This window comes from Fundulus heteroclitus, chromosome 22 (assembly GCF_011125445.2).
Source record: "Fundulus heteroclitus isolate FHET01 chromosome 22, MU-UCD_Fhet_4.1, whole genome shotgun sequence".
Taxonomy (NCBI): domain Eukaryota; kingdom Metazoa; phylum Chordata; class Actinopteri; order Cyprinodontiformes; family Fundulidae; genus Fundulus; species Fundulus heteroclitus.
In genome coordinates, this window is record NC_046382.1 from 5,631,937 (window position 1) to 5,652,772 (window position 20,836).

At 38.7% G+C, this 20,836-nt stretch overlaps 2 protein-coding genes across 3 annotated transcripts; both read right to left on the reverse strand.

The window, feature by feature from the left end:
* Nucleotides 1-2,059: 2,059 nt before the first annotated feature.
* LOC118557041 lies at nt 2,060-19,813 on the reverse strand. The gene is made up of 6 exons (XM_036125925.1): nt 19,197-19,813; nt 11,739-11,855; nt 9,926-10,377; nt 9,646-9,820; nt 2,380-2,498; nt 2,060-2,307 (listed from the first exon to the last, which is right to left on the reverse strand). Exons 1-6 carry the CDS (start codon nt 19,811-19,813, stop codon nt 2,060-2,062), a joined length of 1,728 nt encoding a protein of 575 aa, XP_035981818.1.
* LOC110368066 lies at nt 12,476-19,158 on the reverse strand. Of its 2 annotated transcripts, XM_036126520.1 has the most exons (11): nt 18,927-19,158; nt 17,725-17,813; nt 17,209-17,358; nt 16,833-16,969; nt 15,452-15,588; nt 15,211-15,304; nt 14,865-14,976; nt 14,430-14,656; nt 14,114-14,288; nt 13,839-13,969; nt 12,476-13,251 (listed from the first exon to the last, which is right to left on the reverse strand). In XM_036126520.1, exons 1-11 carry the CDS (start codon nt 18,935-18,937, stop codon nt 12,934-12,936), a joined length of 1,581 nt encoding a protein of 526 aa, XP_035982413.1. In that variant the 5' UTR covers nt 18,938-19,158; the 3' UTR covers nt 12,476-12,933. The 2 variants fall into 2 exon arrangements, with proteins under 2 accessions (XP_035982413.1, XP_035982414.1); XM_036126521.1 differs by lacking the exon at nt 17,725-17,813.
* Nucleotides 19,814-20,836: the final 1,023 nt, after the last annotated feature.

Below are 20,836 nucleotides of genomic sequence, written 5' to 3' on the forward strand. Positions count from 1 at the left end.
AACCACATGTTAAAGAATTTTGCAATGTTTAGAAGGTGGAGTTAATCTGTTAAATTAGTCGGTTGCTGTGCAGAACCAGGCTGAAGGGACCAATAGCTTCATTAGAGCTCCAGGTTCTGTTTTGGTCCAACTGCAGGCTGGAGGTCCCAGAGAGGATCCAAGTCATGTGACCACATAACAAATTCAAAGATCCATCAGGTTCAGAGGTCACCATTGTTGTGATTTCTGCCAAGTGAAATCATCAGAATGTCTCTGATGCTATTAGAAGCTGCAGACTGACTTGCTAGGAAACCGCCCCTCACAGCTAGGTGACCACAACTATAAAACTCAGGAGACACTCTCTTTTTCCTGGCCACGACACTCTAGTCAGGAGGGACAAAGCGACTGTGGGCCCGCATGGGGTTCAGAGACCCACCAACATGTGCAGGATGGACCAAGCTAAATAAACTGTTTTTTTCTGCGAAGCAAAAATCAAAATCAAAGCCGCAGTGATCTTTCTACGCTGTGCAGGAGAAAGCTGATCCAGGAGCCAAGCCACACATTGGCCAGCCATGCAAAGATCCCCATGTGTGTGTGTGTGTGTGTTGGTCTCAGACGTGGGTCTAATTGCGACAGACATACAGATAGAGAGAATACCTTGAACATTCCTACTCCTCAGCCCCATGATGAATGCCTCAGTGCAATCAAATACAATGTTGAAAGCAATGGAAGTCCCCATGAAATATCATAAAACACATAAAATCACACAGACTAAGAAGCATGTGTCTAATATCAATTCAAACAGTAATTACAGTTAATAACGAGTAAATTAGTAATATACACTGTTACACCCCCATGGTCTAGGGGTTCACCTAAAAATGTGTCCAGAGACATGAGTGTAATAAAAATGGGGATTTATTACAAAAACACAAACACAAAAACAATACAACCCAGTTTAACACAAAATAAAGGTCTGACAATCTTAACAGTGCTTAGTGTAAATTGAATTACAATGTGTATAACCAAACTAGGAAGCACAACTAATTCAAAATGGGCCCAAAACAATTGAAACCACCAACAGTGGGGGAACAGCTTATCAAAAGCCACTTCGTACTAGCTGTCCCCCCCAAAGAAGGAATGAGTTCTAGAGTCTTTTATACTGGTGCAGGTGGGTCTGCTGGTCCATTGAGGTTGCAGCTCCTCTGCAGCCTTCCGGCAGCCAATCAGGTAGGTGTTCTAACACAGCTGAATTTGAATAACGATGAAGCCTGCACAGCCTCCAGAGGCCAGGGGCCGTAACATACACTATAATGCAAAAGTATTTGCTCACCTGTCCAAATTATTATAACCAGGTGTTCCAATCACTTCTATGGCATCAGGTGTATAAAATCAAGCACATCGGCATGCAGACAGTTTTTGCAAAGATTTGTGAAAGAAAGGGTCGCTCTCAGGAGCAAACTGAATGCCAGAGTGGAACGTTGATTGGATGCCACCTGTGCAACAAATCCAGTCGTATAATTTCCTCGCTTCGAAATATTCCACTGTCAACTGTCAGCTGTATCATGAGAAAACTTAAGTGTTTGTGTTTAGCTTTCCATTAAAACTGTTCTTGGGAGTGTATGTCTGATGTGTGTTTCAAACAAAACATCCTGTGTTCAGGCAAACTCTTCTTTTTTTCGTTTATTGAAAAAAGGAACACAAAAAAATGTACAATCTATTCCACAGTTTAAGCTTTCTTGCCAAACATGTTCAATGAACTTCTGCACTTCCTCACTTATCGTAACATGGTCAGAGAAACCGTGCACTCCTCTATGCAGCTCTCTCCCCGTGCCCAATCACCAAACTTAATTATAGCTGCAAGCTCTTGTTTCCAATATTTCTCATGGCTTCATTAGAGCTCCATGTTTTGTGGTGGTCCAACTGTCAGCTGGAGGTCCCAGAGAGGGCTCAGGTTATGTGACCACATAACAAATTAAAAAAGGGAGACGTCAGAAGGGGTTGATGGAACCTATCAACGTTAGAGTTTGGCATAAGCTCACCACTGGGCGCAGGAAACCGGGCCGGGGAGGATGGAGCAGACTCAGCCTTGCCTGATGGAGCTGGTGGCAGGTGTCTGAGTGACCGGCGGGCGCAGGCTGAATGGAATCCGAGCAGCGCCAGAGAATCCAGAGGTCCGGGAGCAGCAGGAGGAACCAGGTGAGTCCCGAGGGGCTTCAGCTCGGAGGCTTGGCACGGGGAAGGGATCCGAGGAACCGTACTGAGCGGGCACAGGTGACTTCAAGAGGGAGATCCGCCAGGAAGGGCGATCAGGGGAGCTCGAGGTGAGACCTGGAGAGCACAGAGAGAGGATCAGTTTGTAGAAAACTGGAGATCTGTCAAAGACAGCGGCCTTTCGCTTACCACTCAGGTTAATACTCTGGCATCCTCCTGCTGTCTGTGCGCAGTTCTTGTAGCGCGGCCTGACGCTGCTGAACCAACCGTAGGTGTGCGTGCCCCGCCCACCAGTCAACCGCAAACACCTGCGGAGGGAAGCAGAGAGGACAGGGCCGGCAGAACTGCACGGCTCTGCTGGCTGAGTCCTGACAGGAGGACTGTGAGAGGACCGCCGAGACCCATGATCCAGCAGAACCTTCAAAAAGTTTTTTCTGTTTTTGTCTAAATGTTAAGAATTTCCCCTCTAACTACAGAATTTTGAGAGGTTAACTCTATCCAGCTCTCATCTAACAGGACAGAGGTTCCTAAGTCTGTCGGGTGCCTGGTCCAGAATTCTGGGTTATCTATTCAAGTAGGCGTGGATGAATATTCGTCTGGCTGCTAACAACCACCTTCCTTCCAAGCGGCCTTCTTCTCCTTCTTCTTATTGCCATTTAACCTCTTAGTAGCCTTGCCATGATGAGGATTTGCAACCCCCAGCCGTTTGCAGCTGCTATTCCTCTTTTTACCAACATGAACTTGGTATGTGAGCTAGAAAAAAAATTAGTGACTCGGAAAATAATAAATCACCAGGTTGTTGTTTAAACTAGGTTTAAAAACCTAATACTTCCTGAAACGAAACCATTACTATTTTACAATCATCATAGAACTCAATGATCAAAATGACTAATAACTCAATGTCCTCATATTCTTTAGCGTTTTATATTTTTCTTTAATTAGCTATGTTTATCAGGGTGAAGTACTAACAGAAGCAAAACAATCACAAGAATATAATTTATTTAACTAAGCTTACGCTCCTACATTTGCTGATACTAATGAACTCTAAATGAAACTTTGATGAGCAGAGGATTTGTCTTTTCTTCTCATCCGGTCCTAATCCTCTGTGTAAGTTGACTTCCTGGACAATCCTGTGTATGAGAAATGGTGGACTGTGGTATTTCCCGATGAAGATGCTTTCCCCTTTTGGTCATCCTTGCCTTCCTAACCCCCATGGGGTAGACTCCTCAGACGGGGGAGGAGACCTTCTGGGTTACCAGGAACTCCAATAGGCAGGTGTGAACATTTTTGGTACATGCCGGAATCTTCTCCTTTTTGGAGATACAGCAGGCTCAATTTGTGGCAGCGGCATCGGACACTGGCACTTCCTGTGGCATGGTGTGGCACTTTCACTGGCATGATCTTGCCAAGAAGGTGCCACGGCTCTTCCTGTACTGCTGTTTCTGTTTTTAGGCAAACTGTTTGTTATAGACGCCTGTTAGACTATAACTACTTCTAAATAATCATATTTTATTTGTATTATTTGCAATAAAAGCTGGCGGTGGAGGTAATAGTGGCACTTCCTGTGACACCTCCGGCTACTAGTGGCACTTCCGGTGGTCGCAGCAGCTAATAGTGGCTCTTGTGGTGGCAGCAGCACTTTCACTGGCATGTGCCTACCAAGAAGATGTCATGGCTGTTGCTGCATTCCTGTTGCTGTGTGTGGGCAAATGATTTGTTATAGATACCTGTTAGTCTATAACTACTTCCAAATAATCATGTTGTATTGATATCATTTCCAATAAAAGCTTGTGGAATTTTCGCCAGCCTTGTGGCAGCCTTGTGGCATGCAGCCACCACAAGGTGTCACTAAGCTGGCAGGCCACCTGCTGTCCTTCTGTCACTGTTTATGGGAAAATGCTTTGATTTTGGGGTTATTTAATACCTATTATATATTTACTTTCAATTATTCATGTGTTAAATTCATATAATTTAACAAACATTTTCAAGCAACTCAATAGGAAACTTATAACGTTACTGTATGAGTGGTTTAACTCGTGATAAGAAAAACAAATGTGGTGATATAAAAACATCACTTGAAAACACGCTGGCACACTTACAAAGTCTGTGGCCGTTAGGTGCCACGAAGATGCTAGGATAAGGCCATAGGATGCCAGGATGCCACCAAGATGCCAGACCCGTTGTAAAAGCTTCCAACATCCCATGCCGGCTGCCGCTGTTTTCATGGAAGCAATGTTTCCTTATAACTTTTTTATTAAGTTGCTTGAAAATGTTTTATTTTCAAGCAACTTCAACATCAATTTAACTCAACTTTTTAAAATATTAACGTATCTTGATCGTTTCCTATCGCTACGCTTCTTTTGGAAGTCCCATATTCCAGAGATAGCGCCCCATCTCAGCCCTAAAAATCATCAGAACTCGTCAGCCTGAAGTTAAGGTGGCCAAATCTTAGAACTCTTTTTTTCTTTGTATTTTATTTTTTTTATTTTCTTTTATTTATATTTTATCGTTTCTATCTTATTTTACATAAACTTAAACATAAATCCCATTCAGTCCTTTCTCGGTTTCAACATACATTCTATTCAATCCTCTCATACTAGTTGCTCTGTTTAACCCCTGATATTTTGAGAAGAAAGCTTCTCATCTACAGCACCATTTAAATTTATCCTAAACGTCAAACATTTTGCCAAAGGAGAATCAAAAATCTTCTTACCTTTTCGGGAACGACCCTGTGGTGTCGTAAAGATTACTTCTTCATGCCCAAATTTAAAAAGTTCCTCCACTTACTGTCAAATCCTGGTCACGGCTGACCAAATTGTTGATTTTAAAGTACTGGCCTAATCCTGCTTAGCTCTGAAGGCCCATTTTTACCCCAGTTTAAGATTTGACAGTAAAATGAGAAAAACATTGATCAGAGGTAAACATTGTAATATGCATATTTAATCCATTAGGAATTCCCAACGGAGACAACATTTTACATTACCATTTTGTTGTATTCATTACAAGCTGACATCCTGGTGATGTAAAAGAGTTCTGTCTGACTTTCACAACTCTGAACACATCTTTTAAAAGGCTGACTCCCTCCCATCTCTTCAGGAGGGGGTGGTGTCAAATTTGGATCTATCTGTTCGAACAAAGACGATGTTCTTCTCCGCAAAAGTTCAAGCCAAATGACCTACCCCCTGCCATAAAACCCAACTGCATGTTATCTTACCCTCAAAGAGAGTGACAGTCAACAACCCTGCATTCCTTTAGTTCTTCCATACGAATACAACTAAGATATTTATTTTCCTCAACACCTGGTAGCTGTGCTGCTACTGGGTGTATAAGTGCATTAGTCTGGGACTAATACAAGGACATAGTCATAGTATTACAAAGAATATAGTCGTAGTTTACAAACTGTCATAATATTGTTTTTATTCTCAAAATAAACTGAATTTATACTGATATTATTTGAACTTTATTATTTTATGAGTTATTTTTTGTAATTTCATTTATAATTTTTTCTTGCAATGGTCCTAATAAAACATTACAAAACTGTCTTCTTAAGTTTATTTGTATTGTTGCTAAGATGCTGGAACTTTTTGAAAACTTACCTTGAAAATGCTTGAAAAAGTGATTGAACTGTCCTGTGGGAAAAGTGTAGTGTCACTGGAGGGACAATGGAGGACATTTTTTTTAAATAAGGAGGAGTTTTACACTTGATTTTTATTGAGAAATTTCTAAATTATCCCAGTTTTCACATGCATTGTCTATTCTCTCTTCCTGTCTCAGGATGGATCCAAACTTTCAAACCATGTTCCTGTTCCAGGATAATTCAAATCATGATTTTTATAAAGGAGTTCAGCCATCAGCCGAGGATGTCGGACTTCCTAAATGAACTGGAGGTGAATGTTCTCCAGTTGGACAGCATAAATTAAGGAGCAAAGAACTCCAGCGTGGTAGGTAGCTCTGTAGGAGCAGTCGGCAGCGTACACTCCATCGTTGGCTTGCCCTTGATCCCTGTCAAAGCAGGAGTGTCTCTGGCTCTGACCAAGGAAGTTACCAGCGGAGTCAACAGCAGCTTACTCTGCTGGTGGGCATTAATCGCACAACAGAAGAAAGCCAGCAAAGTCTTCTAAAGCCTCATGGTAGATGTGATGAAGCTGCAGAATTGCCTGGAGGAGGTGATGCAACAAATGATCACCAAAATGGAGGCAAGTCCACTGGATTTCCTGAGAGACAATGCCTTCTCCAAGTCCACAGAGCATACGAAGACTGGTTGGGCGAACTCCCATACACCCTCCAGGACCCTGCTGAGGGTGGAGACCTAGTCCAGAAACCCTGAATAGACTATTAACAGGGAGGCATACAGGGGTGATCCCTCTATAGTCTATCACCACCCCTGTCTGCCAATCCATTGCAATTGCCCCAATGTCCATGCAATATTGCAGAATCATGTTAACCAAAACAATCCCACGACATCCAAAGCCTTAAGGACCCATAAACAGTTAAAGGAAATGTTAGCAGCAACATATAGTGTCTCAATATTTTCTTTTTTCTGTCACATTGGAGTGCAGACCATGACGCTTCCCACACCACGTTCCACTGGATTACTTTTATTATCTCAGGTGCAGCCATGACACAGCATAGACCTTCAGTTTGGATGGTTATTGTACTGATCTTATGTTGTTAGATTTCAGTTAAATAAAAGATAAAACTCTGCACTTTCTTAGCTCTGTGCAACCAAAAAGATAGATAACAATCTGATCACAGGGTGAAAACACATCAGACATCCTGCCTGCAAGGAATATCTGCTGCATGTTGTGGGAAATCATTGTTCTCTAAGTCAGTCAATTTGCAGCTGTTGCTTAGGATGTGTAGTGTGTAAGTGTGAACATGTTAATTTTAGACACTACAAATTATTTTATAATTGAGCGCTCACAGCCCTCTATGTTCTCAAGTTGATTGCACAATTCTTAACGCACAATGCTTTATCTAAAAAATTGAAATCAGGTTTTTAGCTTAGTAATACTTATTTAACATTTGTGATGGTCTGAGTTATATGACCTGAACTCGAAGTTGAGATGAATCACAAATTTAGTGACTCGACTTAAGAAAATTACAAAAGGCTTTTGGAATTTAACCCAAATAACGATAATACCACTTACCACTGATATCTAACACTAAACATTAACTGTGAAACATTGTTGGATGATGGACCCAGTCCAAAAATGTTCAAGTACAAAGCCCCCTGTGATCCTTAGACAAAGCCAAAGAATTTAAAATTAATTCTAAATTGGGTTGCCAGTTTATTACAACATCAGAAGTAGAAGTGACAACTTTGCATTCTACAAGGACCTTTGGCCGTGCATTTCTTTAGATTTGCTGTTTTTTTATTGGCTTTGTTTAGAATGTTTATTGACTTATCTTGGCCTTATCTATTCATTAAATTAATGCTGGTTAATTTACTCACTTGTAGTATCTGATATATGATATGAAAAACAATAAAACATTATTTCAACTACAGTAAACACATACACAAACATGAAATCACATTGCAGTTGCCTTGTTTTAAAAATGTTTAATGGCATAGAAATGCATATTTGGCTTAACGGTTATATGAAAGATTTAAACAAAATACTATGATAAAATAAAGTTTACACTAAAGCACACAACCTTGCCAAGCGTTTTTTAATCATTTACATAACCACAGCCAAAGCTATAGAAAAAAACTGAAATAGTTCAGTCAGTCATCAAGAAAGAGTAAAATCATGAAAAATACTAAGATATTAAACTAAAAGCTAATTAAATTTGTTTTTGAAGCACATCTTGAAATAAATGCTCAGATTTTAGGTCCTTTCATACTTTACAAAAAATTAACTAATGCAATTCCTTTAATGACTACTTTTTAAAAATACATGTTTGTTACAGAGAACACAATGACATTCTTAATCAATTACAGTTTTTGTTGATTGCTTTGACCTGTTTGAAGAAACTGGCAACCTCTAAGTTTTCAGCATCACCACCTCAGCAGAGCAAAAGACACCTCTTGCAAATGAGTTAACCCATTCTCATTGGTTTGACACATTTTCCCCGCCCTCTTCCAAAATAGTTAACGCAGATGTCATTCATGCAGTCCAAACTCCATTGCTTTAGCTGTGGTAGCAAAACAGAAACCACATGTTCCAAGCTCTTAGAAACTTCTTGATTGGAATGAAATCACTGAAGCACCTGTTTGACACTTCTTTACACAATTATTCAATTTGCAATCAGTATGCAGGCTTTACGTAAAAGGTACCATGTTTTGTGTTGTTCTTTGCAAGCATGAATGGTCTAAAGTAGATGAGAGTCAGAGTAAGAGGTAGATGGGTCAGGGGAAGAAGATTATGAGGAAGAGGAATCCGTGTGCAAGGTGGTGGTGTAGCTGGAAGGGCTCAAGTTACAGATGAAATTCAGGCAACTACGATTGATCATGTGGTAAATGATGGCCTTTCACTTAGAGGGGAGGGACAAAGAGTCCAAACTTTTCTCAATAGAAACACGATTGCATCCATTGTTAGAGTTTTTAGACGGGAGAGCAGGTATTGCTGCTATACAGTATATGCAGATATGTCTGTATCTATTCCTATAGAGGAATTCTTCAGTGCATGGAGATGGAAAGTATATGATCACTGCCCCTATGAGCAGATGCCCTTGCTCAATGCAATGACTGCTGCTGCCCATGATATAGATGCAGAGGCATGTCAAGGATGGATTAGGCATGCAAGAAGATTTTTTCCTAGGTGCATCTCAAGGGGAAATATTGAGTGTGATGCAGATGAGGCCATGTGGCCTATTCATCAAGAGAGAAGAGACTAAAAGAGACAGACAGCCCTAGTCCATCAACTGCGGTCAGTCATTGAAGAGGAGTGGACCGACAATCCACAGGCCACAATCACCAACCGACTCTCTGCCAACTCTCTGAGATGTGTTGCTTTGCGTGAGGCAAATGGTGGTCACACCAGATATGAACTGGTTTTCAGACCCCCACAATAAAGCACATTTTAGGACCTTTTACTGTGGCCAGCCTAAGGCACACCTGTGCAATAATCATCCTGTCTAATCAGCTTCTTGATATGCCACACCTGTGAGGTGGGATGGAACATCTCTGCAAAGGAGAAATGCTCACTGTCACAGATTTAGACCGATTTTTCTACAATATTTGAGATAAATTATGTTTTTTATGTAAAGAAAGTGTTACATTTGGTTCAGTGAAGTTATACTTTGTCTCCTAGATAAAATGGCTCTTCGAGAATATTTCTGTTTTCTTCTTTGGTCAGGCTGCTTTCACAAAGTTGCAAAGAGTTATGGATCTTGTCCCATGACTCTATCTGTGAACGAAATAATGCAACTCGATCTGTGAGGAACGTTGAGACTTTAGTCTTGCTGTCTTTGAGCACCTTCTTGCTTTCTTTGACAGTAGAAAAGACATGCCTGCCAGCAAGGAAGACCTCAGCTCCAGTACCAAGAAGTTCCTCTGACAGAAGATCTTTCACCACACTCTGACCAGAATCTGTAACATCTGAAGTATCAGGAGCATCTGAGGACATGCTCCGTGATGTAGTTCCATCACCCAGCATGTGCTGGGTTGAAGGGTTTTTACTTTTCCCTGCAACCATTTTTTTTAAAACAGAAGCACCACTAATCATGGCACTTCCTAAGGGATTTAATTTAACAACACTCTTGCCTAAGTTCACCAAGACTTTTGTCTTACTTGGCTTCAGATTTACTGTCGAGTGTTTCATCCCTTCATCCAGACAATCCTGGATCTTTTGGAAAACCTCCATGAAACTTTGGAAAGTTTTATTTGCCTTATTCTGAGAAGTATGATTAACTCCAGCCTTTGTTAAGGTTGTTACCACACTGTTGGTTTCACTTGCTACCCCCATCACTGAACCGAGAAGTGTCAGCCCTAAAGATGCTCCACCTGTAAATGGTGTTAACGCGACACCTGCAGCGCTGAGTGCATCTCCAGTTGTTTTCACTGAGCTGCCCGCCAGATTGGAGATCTTTGCTCCTTTGTTCATCCTGTCTAACTCATCAGCACACTGCTCCAGGTCATTCAGAAACCTTAGCATTTTATCCTTATTAGCAGCAAATACATCGATGAAACCAGATGAGGAGACTCCCTGGAATAGGATCTCCATCCGAAAGTGCTCATCCATCCTGTGGAAGAATTTTTTTAATTGTTAATTCTGTATAAAGATGAGTAAAATTTGTCTACCTGGTTTGTGATCAAAATTAATTCAAGAAAATTTACTAAAACATACAAAGTAGCTCGTAGTGACACCCATATATCGTAGTGACATATATACATATATATATACATATATATATACATATACATATATATATATACATATATATATATATACATATATATATATATATATATATATATATATATATATATATATATATATATATATATATATATATATATATATATATAAAATAGGTAATAAAGTATTGTTTATATTGCATGATAATGTCAGTAGCCTAAAATCATGCAGACGTTTGCTCGTGTGATGCCAACTCCTTGCTTTTGATTGCTGTAGGCTTCACCTTCCAGGCTGATATGTAACAGCACAATTCAAAGTCCACCTATTTGCACCATGATGCAGGGACAATTTTAACTTTCAACACTCCTTCTCCTCCCAGAACAGATGTGCTGCTGCTTGTTTCCTTTTTTTGTTACTCTTTTTTTCTTTATTTCATGTTGGTCATTTTGCCAAATATGACTGCTTTATACAAGCAGGGAACCCCATTAAAAATGCTGTCTGGTGAGTGTGCATTAATATAAAATACATGTCGTCGTAAAATGTCTGGCGAGCGAACATTAAAATTCTAATGAGGATCTAAGTAAGGTGATCCAAAACATTTTAATTCGTGACAAACAATTAATTTAGCTAGTTTTCATCATCATGACACAATTTTCATAATCCAGTCTAATTTCTCTGCTTTGATCTCTAAGAGTGCATTTCTGTTATTTTGTTTTGTTTTTTCTCGTACTGTCAACTGATCAAAACTCTTGAAAGACAGCGTCAGACCTAATAATGGGGTTAACCACACCTACTCACTAAAACTTCTGTCATCTTACTCAGACTCGGTCTCACCAACTATCTGAATCACTCTTAAGCTAAGACGCCTTGGTGGGAACTTTTAGGCTAAGATAGGAGCTTTCTGACAAATACAGCATTTTCATAACTGAAGGTAATATTTTATTGTACTATAAAAAAGCTATGTTTCTGAAAAATGCATAAAACCCCTCTTTAAACTCGTAACAACAGAAAATAAGACTGAAAAAATTAATAGAATTGTGCTAAAATATTGTCCCCTTCCTAAAATAATGGCTTAATAGCATTTATTTATTAATTATTATTATTTTTTTTGCCTAAAGTGATTTCTCCCACAAAAAATCACTCCCTTTTTAATACCTAAAGGTGGTTTTGGCAAAAATTAAAATAAAATTAATAAAAAAATCCATATGTCATTATTTTAGGAAGGTGACAATATGTAAAACTTACCTGATCTTGTCAAGACGCTTAATGTGATATGTCATCTCTTGAATACTATTTTTACACATATCATCACAATCCACAACAATTTCTTCAGTTATTTCCAAGCACATCTCAAATTTAAAGCTGTGAAAGACAACATTTTTTTTGTTATTTTTCGGTTTAGAACAACAATAGAGTATATTATCACACAGTAAATTTTGAAGAGTAAAAATTACTCAATTTGAGGAAAATTTTACTCCCAAAAAGACAATATTTGGTCCCAGTCCAAAAAGAGTAAAATTTACTCCCATCACAGAGTTAAATTTTCAGAGTTATTTCTACTCTATCTAGAGTTCATGTTTTACTCCACAAGACTAAAATTTACTCAATTTAGCATAAAGTGAAAACAACTCCAACACCATTTCACTCAATACAGAGTTGAATTTTACTCTATACAGAGCAGTAACTGCCTCAAAATAGAGGTCCATTTCTAATATTATTTGAGTTGAATTTTACTCTATACAGAGCAGTAACTGCCTCAAAATAGAGGTCCATTTCTAATATTATTTGAGTTGAATTTTACTCTATACAGAGCAGTAACTGCCTCAAAATAGAGGTCCATTTCTAATATTATTTGAGTTAAATTTTACTCTATACAGAGCAGTAACTGCCTCAAACTAGAGGCCTTATTCTACAATTAATTGAGTTAAATTTCACTTAAAATGAATTGTAAAATGTTTGAAATAATAAAAAAAGACCAGAAATTAATATTCAACAATGAACTTGTATTATTCTTAAATGCATAATAGATGCAAGCGCACCCAACATATACATGTCAATATTGTTTGGCTGTTGTAATATGACAGCATTATATGAGACATGAAAATTTAAATGGTTCAAAAGCTTGCAACAAAAATCTCCATGAATAAAGCTCCATGGGCAGAGTAATCAATATAAGGGAGGAAAAGAAGGATTTTGGGGATACACATAATACTTAAAATATAATATAATAAAATTAAGTAGAATATTCACACAATCACTACACCAGCTGCTGCAGATACTGCAGTAGAATATTGCAATAGGGTTCAACCCAGCAAAAAAAAGTAAATCAGTACAAAATCAGAGCCCTCAAATGAAAATATTTTTCAGTATAAAACAAAAAAATAAATAAATCAGAGCAGCATCAGAACCCTCCAAACCAAAGCATCTTAATGTGTCAAAATCAGTGCAGCATCCGAGCTCTCATCTCTTTGACCCTGGGATTCACCTTAGTTGTAGCAGCATCAATCTGGTAAACAGCGGTTTGCAAGAAGTGGTAGACATTGGCCAGATCCCTGTTGTACGAGGTAGCGAAGACGAAATGAGCTTTGAAAAGTTCATCAAAAGAGGCAAGCGCATCTGGTGACCGACATGGGATTGCATGTTTGTCAATCACAATGAAGTATTTTTGTATGGCGCTCCTCTGGGTCCCCACAGCCAGCAGATAGGGTTGACGGCTCTCTGTGATGCTGTCCAGATGCCCCTCTACACTGGTCCCAGTCTGTGACAAGAAAATATAATTAGTCTTGCTATTAAAATTAATCTGTTGCAGTTTAAGGCCCCATCGTCACAACCACAATCACTGATTGCCACAAAATGCAATTGAACCATAACATTTTCAGCCTTATGTTTTTTATTCTTCTAAATGTAAAAGAAATAAAATACTTACACTGCAAAAAGGGAACTAAAAGTTGGTAAAATAATCTTGAAATTAGTGTATTTTTCTTTGATTTGAGCTGGTAAATCAGACTATTTGCCAATGGAATAAGATTTTTGTACTTAAAATAAAAATTCATCTCTATCATCTTATTTCAAGTGCAGTTTAGCTAATTATCTTATTTTAGGTTTAGAAATAATCATTCCATGGCAAATAATCTTATTTAGCTGCTCAAATCAAGGAAAAAGTTACAAATTTTAAGATTTTACTTACTTTTAGCTCCCGTTTTTCAGTTTAATCATATCAGCGTATATGAGGCTGACGATGATAGATTTGTGGGGAGCCAAATCAGATAGATTTCACAGGGTTTATTATAATGTTACAAACAGAACAGTTAGCCTTCTTAAGCTTTAAATAAACTGTAACATTACCTTGATAAATTTCACAAGGTGGTCAATGGCTTGTCTGGCAGAGAGCTTTCCTGGTCTTTTGTTGCGGCCATGAGGTGATGGTGGCATGAGGTGGATAAGGAGCAAGATGGATGACATTTCACTGTCCCATCCTGAAAATAAAGGAAATGTAGACATTTTTACTAAAATGTTTATACACACATACACACACACATACGTACACACATACACACGTACGTACATACATACACACACACACACACACACACACATATATCTCTTTTATTCGAGTGTACCATCTTCCAGTTCTTCTGTTGTGGATTCTGCGTTATGAAGGAGATCTTCAAGGTCGCTTGTCTGGGTGAGGCCACGACTTTGTTCAAGGACTCTCTGCCTGTAGTGAGTAGGCCACTTCTCCAGGAACCTTGCAGAGATGTCATCACCAAACATCAGACTGAAATCCTGCTCTATCTGCAGTCAAGATGGAATACAGAAAACAACATGGCATACATCATTAATAGGTGCACCAGGGCTTACCAGGGATGTCATCTGTTTAAAGTAATTTTTCATCTCAGCTCGATTTCAGTGCTAGGTAGTTTAAGAGCGACCTACCATTCCCTTGATGTCAAGAAATCTTGGAAAGGTGGTAAATATTTCAGAGGACTTTACTGGGTCATTGACCATTGCTTGGCGATGGGTGAAGGTCTGTTTCATCTTCTCCCTGATAATTGCTTCATCAGTTGTATGCTTCATCAGTGCAATGGCCTCACAACACTGGGTTTCTGTGGCCAGTTGGTTTTCCTTACAGAAGGGGGTTCTCTCACCAGAATCTGGACCGCCTGTAACAGTGAAACCACTTAATGATGCAATACTTTAACTTCCCAAAAAAATTTGAGCCACTTTCACCTCTTACATAGCGAGCCACTTGTCTTTTTTCTAAACCCCTGCAATGCCCACTACTGTAACAAAAGTCACTATGCACATTAATAATGAATTTAATGCGTGAATTCTCATAAGAAAAATATAACTACACTCAAATTCATGTACCTGTCAGCGGCTGAGGGCTTCTTTTCTTTTGTCCCTCTGAGGCTTCTTTCTGAAGCGTTTTCACTCTCCATGCAAGAAATCCACTCCCATCAACTGGATTGTAATACTGCTCCTAAAAAACAAGAAAGTATTTAAAATTTTCATCCTTAAAACACTAACATGTACCTGTATAGACAGTTGCTAAAATCAAGGTTAGCCAGTTTGACGTCTGCTGTGTTTAACTTGTCGAGGTTAGGAGAAAGGGTCAGCATACAGAAATGTTGATATCTAATTGAAATCTCACTTGTTTTTTTGATCTGTAACAAAAGTAATGAGTTAAGAGTTTAGAGTTGTTTTATGTACTTACATAGCCCAAAGTTCCCTGGGGATCAGCCAGGTATGGAAACAAGGCTGTGATACCTTTTGCGTAGTCCTCTTTCACGCGCTTTGAAGGACTTGTCCTACAGTGCGCGCACACACACACACACACACACACACATATGTGAGAGCTAAACAAAAGTATTGCTGTGCCGATGCTTTCTGCACTGGATCTGCACCAAATAAAACCATAAATGTTAGGGTTGGACATTAATTACATGACAACATACCCATGTTCACTCGCCATGTGTGCAACCAAGATCTTCACCATGTCACGTCTTGTGGAATCTGTTAAGCTTTTTGTCCGACCATACTCGGTAAGGATCCTCTCTCCTCCAGGTTTCTTCCTCAGAATATTTTCAATGAGCTAAGTGTGAAGGGGGGAAATGAGGGAAGGGACATAGGGATTTGGTGGCCAATTACATTTACAGTGACAAAAATGTAAACCATGTTCCATATTTCTCTTCAAATTTACTTGACCAATTTCCCCTAGGGCTGGACGATATAGAAAAAAAGCTCATCGATAAAAAAAAAAAAAAAAATGTATATTGATCGATATCGATAATTATTGAAAATATTTAAACCCATATTTTATGTGCAGCTCTGCCTGGACATTTTATGATACCGCTAAATGATTTAATTTTAATAAAAAACACAAACACATAATTCCAATTAAATCTTTATTTAACCAACTTTTTTAACCATAACAGAATTTTTTTAAAGAAAAATAACTTAAGAGACCTGGGTTATGTTATTAAATACTGACTAAGAATAAACTAAAGTGACCAGTAAAATGTCCAAAATAAATATACCAAATAAATAAATAAAATAGCCTATTTAGGTGGGAATAGTACACTAGTTACTCCTCAGGTTTCATAATTGAGAGGCTGATGCAGGTCTGAGGTTGTGGCGTGGGAAGACGCAGACTGCAGCTCATTTTGAACTGATTCCCGGCACTAGTTGCACAATTTAGGGAGCGCTGTTAGAGAAAAACTTGCGGCCCGGAACTTTATATCGCGGATCAAGAGTGGCACACCATCACTATGAAGCACGTTACTGCATGCATGATGTCCTTATGCCGCTTGGACGCTTTGTCATTTTATCACAAAGAAGGGAGCCCATTTTAGCTGCTATACCTGCTTTGTTTTGGAAGAACCTCCAGAGGATTCCGACGACGACGACGGTTGCGTTACCAGACTTTGTTTTTACTGGTTTCTTGCAAGTTTTACAAATCACTGTGGTTTATTTCTGTCAGACTGGCGAACTAGTAAAACCCCGTTTTGGGACTGTTTCCTCCGCCGCTCCTTGCTGCGACATATTCACGTGCTCTTTGTTGGGGTTTGAGAGGGCGGCGCTCTGTGACGGCGTGCCTGGGTCCGCGATTACGATTGGTCGAGAGGAAGTAGTGACTGTAGCATCAACTAATATGATAGACTGAAAGGAAGGAATGAAAACTGTTTTTTATCGAACTTTTATCGACCCGTTTTTTTCCTACCGCGTCACACGTCTATCGATCGATATATATTGTTATTGAATTATTGTCCAGCCCTAATTTCCCCCATACCCTTTTATCAGAATCACCATCTTGATCCCTCCATGTGCAAAGCTTACCTGAGCGAGACGAGTCAGATCAGCTCTGTTTCTTTGGACAGGAGTAGACTGTAAAATGATGGTGTCATCAGAGTCCCCTTCATCAAAGGAGCTGTTGCTGGTGCAAAGGGGGTGGCTTCTAGAGGGGCTGACTGAATCTAGCATGTTGACATAACAGGTGTGGTTATAATATGTCATTAGCAAGAGAGGATCATCTGTGATAAGAGTAGTGTACAAGACCCCGTTAGATTAGGATGGATCCACACACTGAGCTAGTGAAGAGGCATGTTTATTCAAAATGTCATGCAATGTGGATAAGCATCTCTTTACTATGTTGCATTACAAAGTTAGACAGGACTGCATGGATTATGAGCCTCTGAGTTAACAAGTTACTCACCCTCAAAATCTGAACCCTTGGGCAAACGGACCTCAAGCACACCCAGGTCTGGTTTCATTACAAGAAACGCAAATACATCCTCGTCAACTTCAGTGTTCAAATCATCATAGACTTTTAAGTCCAAGGTAGGAATCTCAAACTTCTTGGAAACTGTGAAGACAAAACAATATTGCTAAAGATTGATATTGTGTTGTGCAATTTATAAAAATTTTATTAAAAGGTCACACATTTGGAATCTCTTTAGATATGGACCACTTAAAACAACGATTTCATACTTTATAAAAAAATCATGAAGATCTTTGCTAATATGTGAATATACTTTTCCAGCGAACATTTCTAACTCAAATCATTCGTTTTATCGGGGTACACAAAACACAATTTAGAGAGGGGGTCCAAAGTCAAATACATACTTTTCTAAGGGTCCTTGAAAACAACAATTATAATGATAATAATAATAAAAGACAGCACCGCTAACTTACATATGACACCCAGTAGGTTGTGCAATGTTTCACTCACCACACTCCAAAAATGATTCGAAGGTCAGCTGCCCTTCATGACAAATGTATTTCTGGCGGTCTCTGTATTTCACTCTTACAGCCTGCATCCTTTATGGAAAGTGAAAAAATAAAAGTTACTAAGATGATATATTTCATGCACTGAAGGATACAATTAGCTTAAGTATTACAAAAGCCCTATTTACAATTAGACTCGATATCACTCTACATTTGGATCTAATTAAATGTTGTTTGAAAGCTGGGTAAAGTACTTATTTTTCTCAGTTTGCTTCCAGTGTGTTTATATGGCTTTCAATTCACGTTACAGTGCTGCCGCTCCAGCATAGACCACAACACACCATCTCTGAGTGAATAAAGAATGGCTGGTGTCAACCAGTTTCATTTGAGCTCACCTCTGTAAACCTCACATAATTCCTTTCCACTCTTTGCTACGCGGGAAAACTATCCAAAACTGTCCTTGAGGACATGTTCGTTCCGTGACTCAATTCAGAGTAAAAGACACGTGCTTGCTAACGGTCCAAACCCACACTAGCTAAGTAATGACTCAATTCAGAGTAAAATACACGTGCTTGCTAACAAAATACCAGGTGAAAACGGTCTTCATGAAAAAAAAACCACCATAGAACGAAAAAAAAAATTAGAACAATCATGTAAATGCCTTAATTCAAAGAAGATAACCTTACACATACTTGCTAACGGTCCAAACACACACTAGCTAAGTAATGACTCAATTCAGAGTCAAACACATGTGCTTGCTGACGGTGCACACCAAAACCTCACTTATTAACCAAAGTCTGGTAAAACCTCATGATAGTCCTTGCTACCCGAACAGCAGAGAAAACAGACCACTTCACCGCGGTCATATAGTAGACTGGTACATGAAACATTTTAAATTTAAATACATTTGCAAACCGAGGGCACAACTCAATAGAGAGTAAACCTTCGATAAAATGGGCAGTAAAAACTAAGCTCAGTAAAAACACACGTGGTAAGTTAAGCTAACAGTGAAGTTCGGTTTAAATTCACATTTAAAAATATAGTTTGTGCTGAAGCTAACATTAGCATCGACATAACTGCAGTTATACCGTGTGTGAGACCCGCAAGCTGCAATGCTACTCACAAGTAATACCTTCCAATAAGCTAACAAAATGCTGCTGACATTTTGTCTTAAATAAAATAAATTTTAGTAATTTGCTGACTTACCCGACAAACATCCGTCTTCACCTTGACCTTCCACTGCTGGGATTGCAAATGACGGCAGAAACGAAACCTAAGGAGCATTAAGGGGCGTGGTCTTGATATTACTCCAATATAATTAACTCTATTTTTTTTCCTCCTACTCTAGTGACCACGGGAAGTAATTACACTCCAAAATTAATAAACATTACTCTTTTAGAGGAAAATAATGGTAACTCTGAAAAAAGTACTCTCTAATTTTTCCTGCAGTATTAAATAAAATTAATGAAATTTTACCTTTTCCCATGATTTTCACATATTTCCTCAATGGCTTCTATGTATTTTTCCAGTTGTTGTCCAAGAACCTCTAGATTGTGAAGGCTAGGAAGGAAGAAGGACTTTGCATCTCGTTTGAACTTAAAAAGGAAAGGACTGACTTGCTGTGCAGTTCTGATCACAGCTTGAACTTCTTCATAGCAGAACTCCTCAGGAAGGTATACAATCTGGTTCTCAGTGAACACATGTAAGGAAGTGACTGCCAGCTTCTCCATGGCATCCAAGAAGATGCTGAGTTTCTCCAGACCTTCCATGGTGTCTTTCAAAACTTCAGTCAGCCACTTTTCTAGTTCTGCAAGTTTGCTCTCTGGATCATTCTGAAACTTTTTCTTTATGTGTTTACCAATGGCTTTCAATGTGCCCTTTGACTTGGTGAAAGTGGTATCAAGTTTGTCAGCCGTTTTTTTCATTCTTATCATTGTCTCATGCTCTTTCTTTCTGCAATTGATCCATTTAGAGATCCCCAAATAAAACTCTTTCACTTCTACCATGTAAGTGAGAGTTTCAGTGATGTAATGCAACAAGGCGTTCTGCAGCGACCACCTGTAGGACAGAAAACTGTCATTCTCATTGTGCATGCATACAAAAACAAATGTGACAAAGGTAAGCAGCTCTAAAAGTGTATGGGTTGTAGATAATCAATATTTTTATTAGAGTGTTCAACATGTTTTCTATTAGGAATAGGTTTCAATTATGTAAATTTTCTTGGTGGCTTCTAATTGGTTGCTTTAGAGAAAAAAAAACAGAAAACCTCGATGATACCAATGAGATCACTTATATGCAAATGACTTATTGGAATGATGTCCTATGAATTTCACTTTTGTGATTTTTTTTTAACTATTAGTGAATAACCCAGGCCAGGACTGAAGTGTCTGAGTAGTTTCTTTTACCAGGGTAGATTAAAGATGCTCAAGGTAAAGAAAAAAAAAACTGTTTCCTGAATTGGAAACTGCAGTGGAAAGCCAAATACACCTTTGAGGCATATTGTACGATTTAATCAGTTCTTGGAATTTATTTTACATTATTTATTTGAAAGTATATTATAATGATTTAATGATGTGTTTATTTAATTTTGTGTCCTTTAATCATCCATATAAGTAAGTTAGAAGAAGAAACGAGTCATTCCTTTATCTTGAAAGAACCACATTAAGGAATTGTTGAGAGCAGCTCTCGGCTTCTTTAGATTGGAAAAAGATTCAAGAAAATAAGATCATAGATTTTCAAAATGCATGCATTCACACATTTTCTTTAAGGATTTCTTTCAAGGATGTTTTGGTGTTAAGTTTGTTATCAGAATTAGTCCCTGATGTGATTAAATTCTGTAAACAAAGATATTTCTTTCTTTACCTTTCTGCAGACATTTTGTTGGTTTTTATTCCAGACAGTCTTGTTTTGTGTTGAACTCTTCAAAACTGCTTCTTGAGGAGCTTCCTATAACTACATTAATGTAGCTGGTTTCACTTTCTGCCTATTTATCCCAAGGCACACCTGCTTTATAGTCTCATTTGCATGTTTTATTATTGTTGCCCAGTTAGAGCAGCAGCACAGCCTGCAAAATGCTTTAATGCTGCCATTTTCTTTCCATAACCACGTTGTTACTC